Source organism: Gigantopelta aegis, chromosome 9 (assembly GCF_016097555.1).
Source record: "Gigantopelta aegis isolate Gae_Host chromosome 9, Gae_host_genome, whole genome shotgun sequence".
In the NCBI taxonomy this organism is placed as follows: domain Eukaryota; kingdom Metazoa; phylum Mollusca; class Gastropoda; order Neomphalida; family Peltospiridae; genus Gigantopelta; species Gigantopelta aegis.
Genome location: NC_054707.1, coordinates 66,343,843 through 66,358,102, shown reverse-complemented (window position 1 = coordinate 66,358,102; position 14,260 = coordinate 66,343,843). Strand labels below are relative to the sequence as shown.

Sequence of the window (14,260 nt, the reverse complement as noted above, 5' to 3'; positions counted from 1 at the left end):
ATGAGTACATTTGAAAAGGAAGATGGAGAACTAGCCACGAACCTTGTGTTTAATGTGGACATTTTAATCCTTTTAATCCTAAAGATTAGCAAAGCAGAGAAACACATGTGACATATATTCAAATGTTATTCAAGAATTAATAATGTTTGGTTATTTTTGTTCAGGCATCATCTAAAATAAAGGTAGAGAGTGATTTGTCGAGGCTGACAATACAGAACATCAGGAGCAAAATGTTGTCGGAAGATGTATTTGATTCTGTGCAGGCACGGGTAAGATTCATATATACCAATACCAACAAGCACCACAGGACATTCTGGCTAGTAAATACCATGAAAAATCCTGTTTCTGTACACTGTCTATACTATAAATGTATTTCACAGCTTCACGGTCGGTTTGAGATCGATCCCCGTCAGTCAGCTCATTGTGCTATTTCTCATCCCCACCACTGCACCATGACTGGTGTACCAAAGTCTGTGGTATGTGCCATCCTGTCTGTGGGATGGTGCATATAAAAAATATCTTGCTACTAATGGAAAAAAGGTAGCGGGTTTCCTTACTAAGACTATATGTCCAACATCCAATAGCTGATGATTAATAAATCAATGTGCTCTAGTGATGTCGTTAAACAAAACACACTTGTTCTATTAACAGTGATGTTTTCATCACAGTAATTATCAGTTGTGTTCAGAAATCTGAAGAATGCTTCCAACATATTCATTTCAACTTGATATCTGTTTGACATATGTATGTTCAGTCATGGTTCAAGTGCACCATCTACTGACTCGGAGCCATTAAAACGTACTGGAATGGAGCCAGTATTGAGATGTAAACCTAGTACCTGCCAGCTGTATGGCTAAGAAACCCTGCCCCAACAAATTGTCTAATTTGATTTATAACTACACAATATTTCAAAAAAATGTCTGGACAACTATATCTATACTATTTTGTCCACTGCATACCTGTGCATCCGTGAAACTGCTCCTATTTATCTCTGTGAATTCCTACAGGTCTGTCGACCATCTAGGTATCTTCATTCTAGCCAGCAAAACCTACTGGCTGTCCCAGGATGGAAGCTTAAGTCTTTTGGCTCCCATTCCTTTAGTATGAGTGCTGTGAAGAAATGGAATGCACTGCCAGACACTCTTAAAAATGCTCCAAATCTTATATCGTTGAAAAAACTTCTTAAAACACATTTGTTTATCCAGTACTTTTAATTATCCAGTTAGACTTTTTATCTCCCCCCTCTTACATGTAAGCATTTATAATAACTCGTATTTATTTGTTATTTTAGTATTATCCTACCAATTGTTTTACTATGTTATTGTTTTAACCATATCATTTTAATTATGTAATGCACTTTGCACATACATTAGTGTAGAGTTTAGCGCTCTCTAAAATTATTATTATTATTATGACAGACCGATGGACAGACAGACAGCGAGAATGACAGAGACAAAATGTATGGTCTTCTCCAGTTGGACCCGTAAAGGACTAATAAATAATGAACTATAGTAATGGTGTCATTGTCATTACGGAAAACGAGCTACCTTATGTTTTGTGTCCAGGTATATCAGATTCTACACAACAACTACTACGAGGAGTTCCTACAGACAAGTTTGTACATCAGACTGCTGAGTGAGCTTGGACTGCTGCCGGACAGCAAGTCAGACGATGGAGACACACTCAGTATAGATGACGGTACGTACCCTGGAGAATACTTGATACACACTGAATAATACCAATATGATTGGGTGTAGGCTGGAGGGTGCAGGGGTTGGAGACACGATCAGTATAGATGACGGTACGTACCCTGGAGAATACACGGAATAATACCAATATGATTGGATGTAGGCTAGGGGGTTGGAGACACGCTCAGTATAGATGATGGTACATACCTTGAAGATCTCTTGATACACACTGAATAACACTGTTTATCAAATACCAAACTTAAAGGTTAACTTTATAATACAATTATGAACTCAGGCCCACATGCTTGAATGTTAGCAGGGTGGGTGGGTGGGGGGTCCTAGCCTGCTTCATGCAAAGTTTATAGGGGGTTCAAGTCATGCTGCTCAGGAAAATATACTGGGGGGGGGAATGTGCTTGGGGGTACAGTTTAAATCTATTTTATTTTATACTTCGTACTTCCAATAACAAGTTAACAGTTATTCCTACTTCTGCTTTCACGTAGGCACTGCAAAGCATCTTAAGAAATGCCTATGCTAAACATTCCTAACTTTATCCAAAAACAAGGGTACCTTACATGTGGTGTCATTTTAATGTTTTCAGTACATACACTAAACACAAATCAAACTAATTATGTCACTATTCAAGAGAAATAACTTAACATGACAGATTTGTTTTACCTTATTGTTCTATGCAAAGTTATTTGGTTAAAATACACATCTAATAATATTTAGCATATCAGGGACTGTGAAGGAGATGTTCAAATATAAAATTAGCGGACTTTTGTATAGATTTTCCATGGATACCCATAAGAATAGCCTAATATTACACTAAAAAACCCACACTTTAGTTTGGTGGGTTTTTTTTTGGGGGGGGGGGGGGGGGAGGTTGTCCGAAACATGTAATCATATCTTTCTTGATTACAGTGAACACGGATGAAATACCTCATGGTATTATGATTAAAGTACATTATTGAAAGCACGAGACACCCATCACCACCACCTCCAACCCTCCAAATAGAATGGGTTTTTTCAGCAGTAAAATTTTATTCATAATATTTAACTTAAGTATTTTTAACAAAATTAAATTCAACCAACAGTGTAATTTATAGTTTGTTTTGCATTGTAAAAATTTAAAATTTTAATCTATAGTGATTGAAGTTAAATTTTTATATTAAGTTTAGTCAATCTGGATCTCAAGGTATTGTGTTGCATATTTACAAGTAATAATATTATATTAAATTTTGTATATGTCAGATTTTGTGTTCTTAAATAACATTAAACCTCTGTATTTTTACAGTTCCCCGGATCATGTGGTTTAAGGTAGATTTGAGACAAACTGCGATCATTCTAAACTCTATATTGTGTTGTAGATGCAGAATGTTGAACAAGGGTCTCCATAGAAAGTTGATGTGCTGGTATTGACAGTAATAAAGATGGTTGAACGAATCGATAATGTGAATTACATTCATGTGAAGAAGCCTTTAATCTTTACCAGTAGTAATATTACAGAAATGTGTAATGCCAGTTTATGACTTTGTACGTGTGTATATTTGTGTTACATACAGTTTTATAAAGTACATCTTTATGAACACCACACCACTAACAGATTTAGACAAAATGCTGAATCAGTGTACAATAATTGTTACTATTAATCAGTCATGTTTAATCTCTTTTTTTTCATTTGTAAGAAAATCAGTGCTTTTAAATGAAAAGTCTCATAATACCAGTTGCCAACTTTTTATGGAGACACATTTCCTCATTAGGTTGTGTTTGTTTTCTGCATGTTTGGTAAATAAAGAACATGGTTACAAGAAAGGTTTTGTTACAAACTATACAAGAGAGATGATTGTTTCATGTTTTTAATACTTTAGTTGTACATCCAAAACATTGGTTAAAAACAGGATGTTATGTATCATGGGGGGGGGGGGTGGGGGGTGGGGGGAGGGGGTAAAAGTAATAAAGTTTTTGTGTATAAATGCTGGTTTGCGGTTTATAATTAAAAACCTGTTTATTGCTCAAGATATTGTTATTTTTCAACATTATAAGTTTAAACCACAGGCTCTTCTCTGTACCACCCCCTTCATTACCATTATACTAAATTCAAAATATATTATTTTAGCTAAATTTGTAAATAACCTGCTTGTTGGGATGCATTTGTTTGGTTAGTTTGAAATTGCAAAATTTTAATATATGAGAAATATTAAATTTTTATAGTTTGTAACATGGCCTTTCTGAATGTGCATTTTGTATTGCCTGGCAAGATGGTTGGTAATGTAACTAACCTTTCATCAAATTGTATATGATAAATTATTTAAATTAGCTTATTAATAACTAATTAAAAACTGCTTTACAGCACCTGCTAACGCTCTGAGAATTGAAATCTGCACAAGCCATATATGGGTTATGCAAAAAAAAAAAAAAAAAAAAGGTTCAGGTAGCCCATTTGATTTTGTATTACCCATTACAATCATGTAAATGATGTCCACAATATAAAGTGCAAATGATAAAAAAAAAAAGGTTGTGGCAAACGAGACTTGTGTGAATAACCCACAAAGTAAACGTTCATTTTCGCAATTTTCAGAGGGCTGATATTGAAGCTTTGAAGTTCACACACCAACCATCTAGTTGAGCTGGTGTGTGTGTGGGTGTGTTTTCCCTGGAGTCTTGTGTACATTGAAGTCATCTGTGGGTGGTTCTTCTTCCCATGTACCTATCCACTCCAGTGTCTCTCTTTTCTTTTATTAAATTTTTTTTTAATTGTTCAGATATCTTAAAAGTTTATATTTGGTGTACGTATCCACTTCAGTCTCTCTTTTCTTTTATTAAATTTGATTTTAATTGTTTAGATATCTCAAAAGTTTATATTTGGTGTACCTATCCAATTCAGTCTCTCTTTTTTCTTTTCTTTATTTATTATTATGGGGTTTTTTAATTTAATAAAAGGTTTATATTTGGTTGACCTATCCACTTTAATTTCTGTTTTAATTTTTTTTTAATTCTTTAGAGATCTTAAAAGTTTACATGTGTACATATTCATTTCAGTCTCTTTCTTTTCTTTTCTTTGTTATTATTATTTTATTATTTTACAATTGTTTTACAAATCTTAAAAGTTTACATTTGGTGTACCTACACTGTACCCACTTCAGTCTCTTTTCTTTTATTACTAATATTTAAAAAAACCTAAAATGTTTAGAATACTTAAAAGTTTATTAAAAAATTTGGTCTTAATGTCATCAAACATTTCACATTTCACAAACATACTTGTTTGTAGCCCCAGTCTTTAAACTGCCCTGACCCAAACACTGCATAGCAATGTTAAACTTGACATCACGTGTTGTGTATTTTCAAATCGTTTCCTCTTCCCTATCCCATCCCTCCCAAATAAGTTAGGCTTTTAAAAACATCTGTCTTTTGTGGACAAAAGAGAGATTCCAACAGATATGTTTCCTACATATGTCAGAAACCAACTCAAAGAGAACGGAATATAACTGGTACTCCGCTGATGGAAAATACATGTACTTAAGATGTAACATCTGTATGTTATGTATTTTGACACCAAACACAAAAATCTCCCAAGAATGACCGTGGAATGACTTGATGTACACGTCAGACTCTGTGTGTCTTCATCATTCTGTTGTGGTGTGCTTTATGTTGATTTTTCTTTCTTTCTGCCTTGCTTAGATGTGTCAATACGGTCAGGTTCAATACGCAGTGTAGTAAGTGTGTGTTTTATCTCTGTTTGGTTTGCTTTGCACTGCCTCTTTCCAACATGCATGCAACGACTGGTTAGCACATGTAATACATTTTCTGTGATAATTAGTGACCATATGCTTCTTCTGTTTATTTTTATTTTTTGTTGGGGGTAATTTGTTTTAATTTTATGTCTGTGTAGCCAGTAAATACAACCATACTGAACAGTATCTGATCATAAACTTAAGATCTGTGGTTGAGAAAATCAGAATCCAGAAGAAAAAAAACTACCACTAAGGAATGATTTTACCAGTATTAAAGGAGCGGTATCAAAGTTACATAATGACTAAACTTTTCTTCTCTTTTTTTTTTTTTTGCGAAATGTAAAGATATACCCACAAAAATTAAATATTCTAATAATTTAATTTACTACTGTATAATAGTGTTCTGTTTTATAAATATATATTATTGCACAATCCAATGAACGTAATCAGCAGGTTAATGAGTTCGGATTAGAATTGCTTGGTTTGTCAAAGAACTAGCTGCAATGTAGATTTTCTGTGTATGGTACTTTGTTTTTTGTCAAGAATTCTCAAATAAACCTTTAACATTAAGTGTTAATTATATGTGGTGTTGATCAATTTGTAGCTATTTATGTTAAATACATGTAAAGATAGTGAAATATGGCATTTACAGCTAATTGTAAAATGTAATATACATGTAGTATATAGCACTGCAATGTTCAACAAATGTTTGAGAAGTCAGTAATCCTCACAGAAGCTTTGGCTAGTACCCTATGTATAGCAATGCAGTTGATAATTTCCCCTAGCCTAGACCAAAAACTCACTAGCGGGGACAGGGCTAATGGATTTGGCAAACCCTGGGCACTATAATAATGCTATGCTCAGATCTTTCGTGTAGGGTGAGCGTTTATATAGGCAACCTGCTAGTATAGTAGGGTAGTCTGTATACGCAAAATCGTTCAATACTAGAAGATCATTAGCTTTTTTCTTTAATTCTGCCCTTTAAGAATATATATATATATATATATATATATATATATATATATATATATATATATATATATATTTTTTTTTAAATTGAAAGAAAATACACTGTCAGGTATTACTGTTCAGTACTTGTTTACTTTGGTAGAGTTAAATATGTTAAAACAGATCGTAATAAATACACACAGTGTAATTATTTTTTTTCAGTTTTGTGTTATAACAAATTTTTATAACTAAGGATAGGCAAGAAAATGTCTTACATACATGTATATTGTGCATGACTTTATCCCAGTGTTGACTAAGATACAATTTCCAGAGCACTATTGTAACACCATTCTCACACTGAATTATAACATTCTTTGGATTAACAGTAAATACATATATTTTCATTGTAATTTACACTGAAACCTCAGCATTCACTTTGCTTGTGGAAATGAAATGAATTCAGAATGTTTTATGATTTATATTTTTAAATTTTGTTTGAATGATATTATCATATGCATGTAGTTGATTTCATTATTCCATAGGGAGTCCTCCGGTCCGAGAGGTCAAGGGATCAGTCCCCCTCAATGGACCAGTTCAACCAGTGCTCCACAACTGGTATAACAATGGCCATGGTATGTGGTATGTGGTGTCCTGTTTGTGGAAAAAGCTAAAAGATATATTGCTGCTAATAAGAAAAAAAAGAGTAGCAAAAGTGCAGTAGTGAATTTCCTCTGTTGTGCTAATAGATTATTTCATAACTATTGGTTTGACAACTCTTTAACATGTGCTGGGGTGTTGTATAAACAAACATTTGTTCTCCTAGTTTTTTTTCTAATTTAATTACATAATTTATGTTGAGAAAAATGCTAAGTTTAGGTCTTAATGAGTACATGTACCTCTTATTATATTTAGATTTTGTCAATTTAGTCAGAAATGGTTTCTTTACAGTAGTTGTTAAGGTTTAGTTAGTTTATTACTTGTACACAAAGTATATTGATACAAAAATATTATTCAGATAACAGCATGCCACTATTAAGTAATATATGAACATAATTTTATGTTTTTAAAATTGTTCAGTTTCATATGGTTTGACATTATACAAATAGAAAATAGTACCTGTTCAATTCTGCTATAAAATATTCAGATGGTCCGCCTTTCTGGCCTAGTTTATTTCTATCCTAAGCTTATATCTGATTAAATTACTGCTAATGACTGACACCTATATATTATATGGGCAGGACGTAGCCCAGTGGTATAGCGCAGTCAGTCGAGGATTGGGCTATTTCCTGTTCCAGCCAGTGCTCCACAACTGGTGTAACAAAGGCTGTGGTATGTACTATACAGTAGCCTGTCTGTAGTATGCTGCATATAAAAGATCCTAACTTGCTGCTAATCAGAAAGAGTAGCCCATTGAATGCCAGCAGCTGGTTTCCTCTCTCATCTGTATGGTCCAGGGCCCCATTCCATAAAGCGATCTTAGCCCTAAGCTCACTGTAAATGCACACCTAACATATACACTTACGCTAATCTTAGCGCTAAGATCGCTTCGTGGAACAGGGTCCTGGGCCCCATTCCATAAAGCGCTAAGACCACATTAAGTGCATAACCACCGTATGCACATAACCTTAAGTCCAACATCAAATAACCGTAAATTAAAATGTGTTGAGAGTGTTATTAAATAAAACATTCCTTTCTTCCTTCAGTTATGTTATATACAGACTAAAACTGATATTTTTAATTTACTTTAATGTACTATTCTAGTGTAATTAGCTAGTAAAGGACATCTCTTCAAGTGTCACCCACACATAAATGTTTGTTCAGCTTCATAAATTTATATTTTTCTGAATATATTATTAGGTTTGGTTTGGCATGGATCTTATTTGCTTGTATACTTACATGTGTATGTTAACTTTGAAAGTAAATTTCCTCCCCTTGCATTTAGTTCATGTTTGTCTACAAATAACATGTGTGGGTTTTTTTTAATTTTCTGAACCTTATAGAAATGAAATTAATGCTATTTAATTTTTACAGTAAATTAGTTTCATTTCATAAAAGGTGCTATTTTTTTTATTGTTAAACAACTCTTGTATTTCAACATGGGTGTTTTGGTTGTTTGTATTTCTGTTATTAAACTATTATGGTTGTGGCTTTTAAATTATACTGTAACTATATTAAGTAATATATACTTGATATTAAGTAATATATACTTGTATTTTGGGCTTTTATGTGCTCCCGTGCACTTGTCCCTTTTCACTTATTCAGACCCATGCAGCACTTGTTTAAAGTACAATGATGCTGTTTATCCTGCAACCACTGTTTCTATTGACAGATTATGCTGACGGATAAAGCAAAGTCATATATATATATATATACGTATAGTAGCAGGATATGCCTTTGACGTCACTCATGTGATGTCACACACTTAGCAACACATGTACAATACAAAATCACTCATTTGACATCTAGGTCATCGTACAATGTAGCTCAAATAACAGAAATAATAGCTTTTCCAATTAATTTTTATGGTCTGCAGGATGACAATAATGACTATTTAATGACCTAGGATATCGGCCTTATCCTGTTCAGGATATCCTACATAATTAACTAAATTATTCTCAATTTATTGTATAAGGATCCTTGTTGGCATTTCAAATAGAGGCTTCACAACTGCTTTAGGGAAACTAAGTTAATGAAATTTTATTTTTTGTTTTGATTTCTTATCTACATGTAAGTGACCAGATATGAAAACATACTGGGCAGTATTTTGATCACTGTTGCTCATAATTTTCAGAGCTCTACATGTATGGCTAAGACAGTCTTGTAAAACCTGCATTCAGAAAAGAGGAACGCCATTTCCAATGTTAATTGTTTTATTTTGACAGTATATGAATTTTTTCTTTTAATTGGTAATCTTTTTAATATAATACATTTCTTTGTTTATTTATTACTTTTTTTATTTTATTTTATTTATTTATTTATTTTATTTTATTTTGCTTAACATGGCAAAACTTGTGACATATTAGGAATGGTTTATAATTATAAAATTTAATATATTCTACAATTTATTTTTCTACATTGTACTAAACCTGTTGCTAATCAGAAGTAGCTTACTTGGTGGTAGCGCGTTTCTTCTCCCAATTTCTGGTCCATATAGCCTCTGGTTAAAGTGTCATTAAACCTTTCTTTCTGTGCTTTGAATGAAACATGTTTTTGACTTGCAGGCTGACGAACCTATAGACGTGTCATCGGAGAGCTCACCCGACACACGGTCTCTCGATTCCCTGTCATCCACGTCCTCTGGGGGGACGCCATCTGGTGACCTGTGTGTCACAGCTCACATCTCTCAGTCAGGTACATATCTCAAATCACATACCTCGTACATATTTCAATGTCACAAGCTAATACAGCTCACAGTATGACAATCTGATGCATGTTACATATCTCACAATCTAGTGCATGTTAGAGATCTCACAATCAGATACATGTTAGCTGCATTGTTACAGGTCTCAGAACTAGTACATCTCACAGTTTCACAATCTTGTACATATTACAATATCATAATCTAGTTAGGGTCTCCACGAGTACTCGGGTATGGGTTGATTGCTAGACTCGAGTACTCGGGTACGGGTTGATTGCTAGACTAGTACTCGGGTACGGGTTGATTGCTAGACTCGAGTACTCGGGTACGGGTTGATTGCTAGACTCTAGTACTCGGGTACGGGTTGATTGCTAGACTCGAGTACTCGGGTACGGGTTGATTGCTAGACTCGAGTACTCGGGTACGGGTTGATTGCTAGACTCTAGTACTCGGGTACGGGTTGATTGCTAGACTCGAGTACTCGGGTACGGGTTGATTGCTAGACTCGAGTACTCGGGTACGGGTTGATTGCTAGACTCGAGTACTCGGGTACGGGTTGATTGCTAGACTCGAGTACTCGGGTACGGGTTGATTGCTTGACTCGAGTACTCGGGTACGGGTTGATTGCTAGACTCGAGTACTTGGGTACGGGTTGATTGCTAGACTCTAGTACTTGGGTACGGGTTGATTGCTAGACTCGAGTACTCGGGTACGGGTTGATTGCTAGACTCTAGTACTCGGGTACGGGTTGATTGCTAGACTCGAGTACTCGGGTACGGGTTGATTGCTAGACTCGAGTCCATTCACAGGACTCGAGTACTTGTACAAGGTGGAATACAGTGATCAGCTATAATACAATGGACAATGTAGGACAGTAATTTCAGCAGTAAATAATCAACGATATAAGTTACACAATAAATATATGTCTTTTTAATCTGGCCATCCGTCAGTCATAACACTGAAGGTATCAACCAGTTTGTAAATACAATACAATGGCATGATTTGGCATCCATGTTCAGTGCTGGAATTAGATGCATAATGCTATTTGAAGTTATTCCTTTAATCTCATCATCACCTAGTGTAAGTGTCGGGTACTCAGGTCCGGGTCGAGTTTGACCCTCGAGTACTGGAGTGCAATATTTTGGACTCATGGAGGCCCTAAATCTGGTACATGTTATAAATCTCACAATCAGATATATGTTACAGGTCTCACAATCTACTACATCTCACAGTCTCACAATCTAATACATCTCACAATATCAAATCTAGTACATACAGTATCACAATCTGGTACATGTTACAGGTCTCATAATCTGGTACATGTTACAGGTCTCATAACTACTGTAAGTCTCACAAAATTATACATATTTCAGATCTTGCAACTGGATCACATATCTAACAATCGGGTACATGTTACAGATCTCACAATCTGGTACATGTTACAAATCTCACAAACTGGAACATGTTAGATCTCACAGTCTGGTATATATTACAGATCTCACAATTTGGTACATGTTACAGATCTCACAAACTGGAACATGTTAGATCTCACAGTCTGGTATATATTACAGATCTCACAATATGGTACATGTTGCAGATCTCACAAGCTGGAACATGTTACAGATCTCACATTCACTTACACTACATGTGGTGACTGGAGTGTCACACAATAGGGTTGTTACAGGTGTCCAATAACCGATCCTTTGCCTACCTCATAGCTAAGATATAAAGTTAAAATGTTCTAGCCTGTTCATGCATGTCCACAGCTCCTGTAAGATCATACACAAGTCCATGTGGCAGACCTTCAGTGCGGTTCTTGCAATCATGCACATTTTTGAAAAAGATTGCAAATATAAAGTTATTATTTATTGACAGGAGTAACTAAGATTTATTGTTTATACAATAATTTCTACATTAGCTCAATTGGTAGAGGATGGTAACTTTTGCACAGTTTTAAGTTAGTAAATACAGCATTATTGGGGTGGAGTGAATATTAAATATTTGCTGGGGTGAAAGTTACATTGTTACTTTGGCAACACTTTCCAAATAAGGAAATTTTTATGAGTAATATATTTTAATCTTATTGTTTCAGGGATTGTCAAAGAAGCCGGAAAGTCGTATGCGATATTTGCGATAACTGTCAAGAAAAAGATTTTAGGTTCTGATGAGGAGGACATCTGCGACGTGTACCGACGATACAGTGATTTCCATGACCTCAACATGTTACTCATAGAGAAGGTGATTCACACACTTCTTGGTTATCTGGACCCAAATTGTCTAAGCTCTCTTAGCACTACAATGTTATTAAACTTTCACAGGCTATAGCAGACATCGTAGTGATGTCATAGCTTACAACAGTTTTACGATATTGTAGCGCTAAGATAACTTCAAAAATCTGTGGACCATTTTGTAACAAAACTGTACATCATCAGGGCAGGTATTCTGTGAAAGATGGTTACTTGTCACAAAGTTTATCATATTTAACTCCTGTGATGTTTGCGGCATCAGTGGTAAAGCGTTCGCTTTATGCATGGTCGGTCTGGGATCGATCCCCGTCAGTGAGCCCATTGGGCTATTTCTGGCTCCAGCCAGTGCACCACGACTGGTACATCAGGTAGTACTAAACCAAATAACTTCCGGCTGGCACAAAGTTCGAGGTGCACCCAACTTTTGATAGAGAAGTGAACACCACAAGTCCTGTGATTGGTTATAAATGTGAGTGTGTTGGTTGTAAAAAATAATAGTTTCATCTGGGTAAAAAAAAAAGAAGCAATTTTATTTCATCTAGTACCAATGTGTCAAGTAGCCTTGTGCTTGAAACATGTATGGAGTACCTGTAAAAAAAAGTACTCAAATTTTGTGCGGAACTAGGCTAGTCATAGACGCTACCCGTTATCTCAGAAACAAGCAGTTTGACCCCCAATTTTTTCTAATTCACTTAAGTGTGAGGGGTGGTAGTATTTATATCCGTGGCATTTATGTTGATTGATACGCTGCAGGAGTTTTAGCCACATATGTTACTATTGTCGTCTATGGGATTTGATTTGGTAGTATACACCCATCAAAGACCATGGTATGTGTTACCATGTCTATGGGATGGTGCATATAAAAGATCCCTTGCTGCTAATTGAAAAGAGTAGCCCATCAAGTGGCGACAGCGGGGTTCCTAGATTTCAATATCTGTGTGGTGCTCAGTTATATGTAACCATAAATAAAATGTGTTGAGTGTGTCATTAAATAAAGCATTTCCTTCTGGTTTCTTCCTGTGATGTTTTCAATAAGTAGTTGTCAGTTCTGTTGGATATGGGGGTGGGATGTACGTCAATGGATTTATGTTTTTCCCATTCTGAAGTGATGCAACAAATATCACGGTATGTATTGTCCTATCTATGGAAAAATCCATACAAAGATGTCTTGCTGCTTTTCAGTAGATAGTAGGAGGAGCCTGTCTGGTGGGAGTGGGATTCATCTCTATCAATCAAATGTCAAAATAAGCATATGTTAGAAACTGTACTCTAAAATGTAATAAGGTTGAACAAATGTATCTTTCTTTTGACTTGGATTGATTTGGAAATGGATTGATTATATTTACAAAACATGCAAGTTCTACATAAAAACACCCTCTTTTTTTATTTCATTTCAACTTATTTTCCTGCTGATATCCAATTAAGTTTCAAGCACGCAGTCCTGGGCACACTTCAGCTATCTGTCCAGGACAATGGGTTAGTTGTTAATTGTTAGTGGTTAGTGAGAGAAAAGAGGGTGTAGTGGCCTTACACCGATCCATTGAGTCCTTAAAACTTGCTCTGGGTGGGAGCCGGTACTGGGCTGCGAACCCTGTACCTACCAGCCTTATGTCCGATGGCTTGACCACGATGCCACCGAGGCCGGTGATTCTTTTTATAAGTCCATGTTCCACATAACATGCATTGGAGTCGGTTACGAAAAAATTATTATAGTTTTGGTGGTGTTTGTTTTCAGTTTCCAGAATTGGTTGGACCAAGGCTGCCTGGTAAGACAGTTATCAAAAATACAAGCAAGGAGTTTCTGGACAAGAGACGACGAGCTCTTGACCGCTACTTAAAAGTAAGTCTCAGACCTCTTCATGATTCAATAACTTATTGTTTATTTATTATCTTAAACTAGACCGTATTAACAACTATTTTGTTAAGTCATATTTTGCTTAAGTCTTACACAAAAATCACCGTTGCTGATTCTTTTCAGTACATAAAATGACACCCCAGTACATAAAATGTCAGTGGAGGTACATGTATCATTAATGTTAATGCTGGTTTTGTTTTGTTTTGGGGGGGTTTAATGGTAGTTGCAGGTAGCCTATGTTCTTTCTTTTGTATCACAGTACTTAATTCTACTGTCAATTTTTAATCTTGAAGAATTCTGTGGTTGTATAATATTTTAGAATGGAAAGCAAAAGTTGCTCATGATGAGCCTGATTATCAGAAAGCATTTTGAATGTTTTGAGAGGCAATTGCCTCTTGCTCCTTGTTAATTTGAAGCCTTGATTAATCACT

At 35.3% G+C, this 14,260-nt stretch overlaps 1 protein-coding gene across 3 annotated transcripts in view; it reads left to right on the top strand.

The window, feature by feature from the left end:
- LOC121381881 (sorting nexin-13-like) overlaps positions 1-14,260 on the top strand; it is a 51,093-nt gene that overhangs the window by 25,548 nt on the left and 11,285 nt on the right. For 2 of the 3 annotated variants that reach the window (XM_041511272.1, XM_041511274.1), the window contains exons 15-21: positions 165-269; positions 1,566-1,698; positions 2,986-3,008; positions 6,913-7,002; positions 9,592-9,721; positions 11,821-11,966; positions 13,710-13,814. In XM_041511272.1, the coding sequence (XP_041367206.1) occupies positions 165-269; positions 1,566-1,698; positions 2,986-3,008; positions 6,913-7,002; positions 9,592-9,721; positions 11,821-11,966; positions 13,710-13,814 (732 nt within the window). The remainder of the gene's footprint in view (positions 1-164; positions 270-1,565; positions 1,699-2,985; positions 3,009-6,912; positions 7,003-9,591; positions 9,722-11,820; positions 11,967-13,709; positions 13,815-14,260) is intronic. The other variant, XM_041511273.1, reaches the window with a different exon arrangement.